The sequence below is a fragment of the Etheostoma spectabile genome, chromosome 4, assembly GCF_008692095.1.
Source record: "Etheostoma spectabile isolate EspeVRDwgs_2016 chromosome 4, UIUC_Espe_1.0, whole genome shotgun sequence".
Taxonomy (NCBI): domain Eukaryota; kingdom Metazoa; phylum Chordata; class Actinopteri; order Perciformes; family Percidae; genus Etheostoma; species Etheostoma spectabile.
The window spans coordinates 1,076,203-1,077,251 of record NC_045736.1 but is presented as its reverse complement, the minus strand read 5'-3'; the positions used below and the strand labels follow the sequence as shown (position 1 = coordinate 1,077,251).

The window sequence follows — 1,049 nt, the reverse complement described above, 5'->3', positions numbered from 1 at the left end:
CAAATGAAATCTCAAAGTGCTACAGTAGCAAGGAGTTGAAAACAGTTCCCAGAATATAACAAAATCAACAAACAGCAAAAAAACACCATAAGACTAAAATTAAAACTATGACTGAATATCATGTACTTGAATGCTTACTTGTCGTTGTAGTAGTAACTCCGAGCAGCGGCATGTATGGAGGCAGGAATGAGAGGAAAGCCTGCAAGAGGAAAAAAGTAAATTAAATTAAAGTAGTGTTTTACTGCAAGAAAGAGGGTCTTTTCTCTCTCAGTTAAGGGGTCGTTGGCTTAAAAAACGTTGAAATCCTCTGATTTATAGTGTGATTATGCAAAGATCTTTCCCAAACAAAGATATTTTTTTCTTTAGTCTGTAGGATCAGTTTGTAGGCAGGGTCATCTCTGCAGCAACACAATTCTTCATTCAAAATGATTTGACACATATTTTGTCATTGACAAATTTTGTGCCCCCCGCTGCGATTTGGATATTTGTATTTCAATTAAATTGCGATTAATTTTGCAGCCCTAATGCAAAGCTTGTTGAACATCGTCTAAGTTTCCCTTTAACTACACATGCAGTGTATCCTATAAAGTCTTGCAGTCATAATTTCTTTGAAGCACAATTGGGATTTAACAGTTTTTAAGGGCTTTTTGGGCCAACTGCTGACACTAATTATTCTTATATATACATTTTTTTTTTTCGTCCCTTGAAACAGCCCATTGAAGTTGTAGGGCTAGATCGCGGGACCATTGTTTTTTAAATTGACACTGGGCAGGCTCAAAACACTTTAGTTAAAAATATCCCATAGGCTAGGATTTTTTTTATTTTTCTAACAGAAGCGGCCCGTAGCTCAGCAGCCCATTGGTTATTGTCGTAATTGACACTGGACTGGCACAATCATATCTTCAAACAGAACCCTCTTTGGGATTTCTGCCTGTATGCAGTTTCAGCGTACTTCTGCCAGGCTAGAACAGTCATAGAGATCATGGAGAAGAAACGCAAAGAAATCTCTTCATGCAGACGCTGCCAAATGTGTCAAATTGACAGACATG

At 37.7% G+C, this 1,049-nt stretch overlaps 1 protein-coding gene across 1 annotated transcript in view; it reads right to left on the bottom strand.

Moving 5' to 3' along the window:
* The window catches only part of calcrla (calcitonin receptor-like a), a 92,653-nt gene that overhangs the window by 9,291 nt on the left and 82,313 nt on the right, over positions 1-1,049 (bottom strand). The window contains exon 9 of the mRNA XM_032513782.1: positions 139-199. Within this exon, the coding sequence (XP_032369673.1) occupies positions 139-199 (61 nt within the window). The remainder of the gene's footprint in view (positions 1-138; positions 200-1,049) is intronic.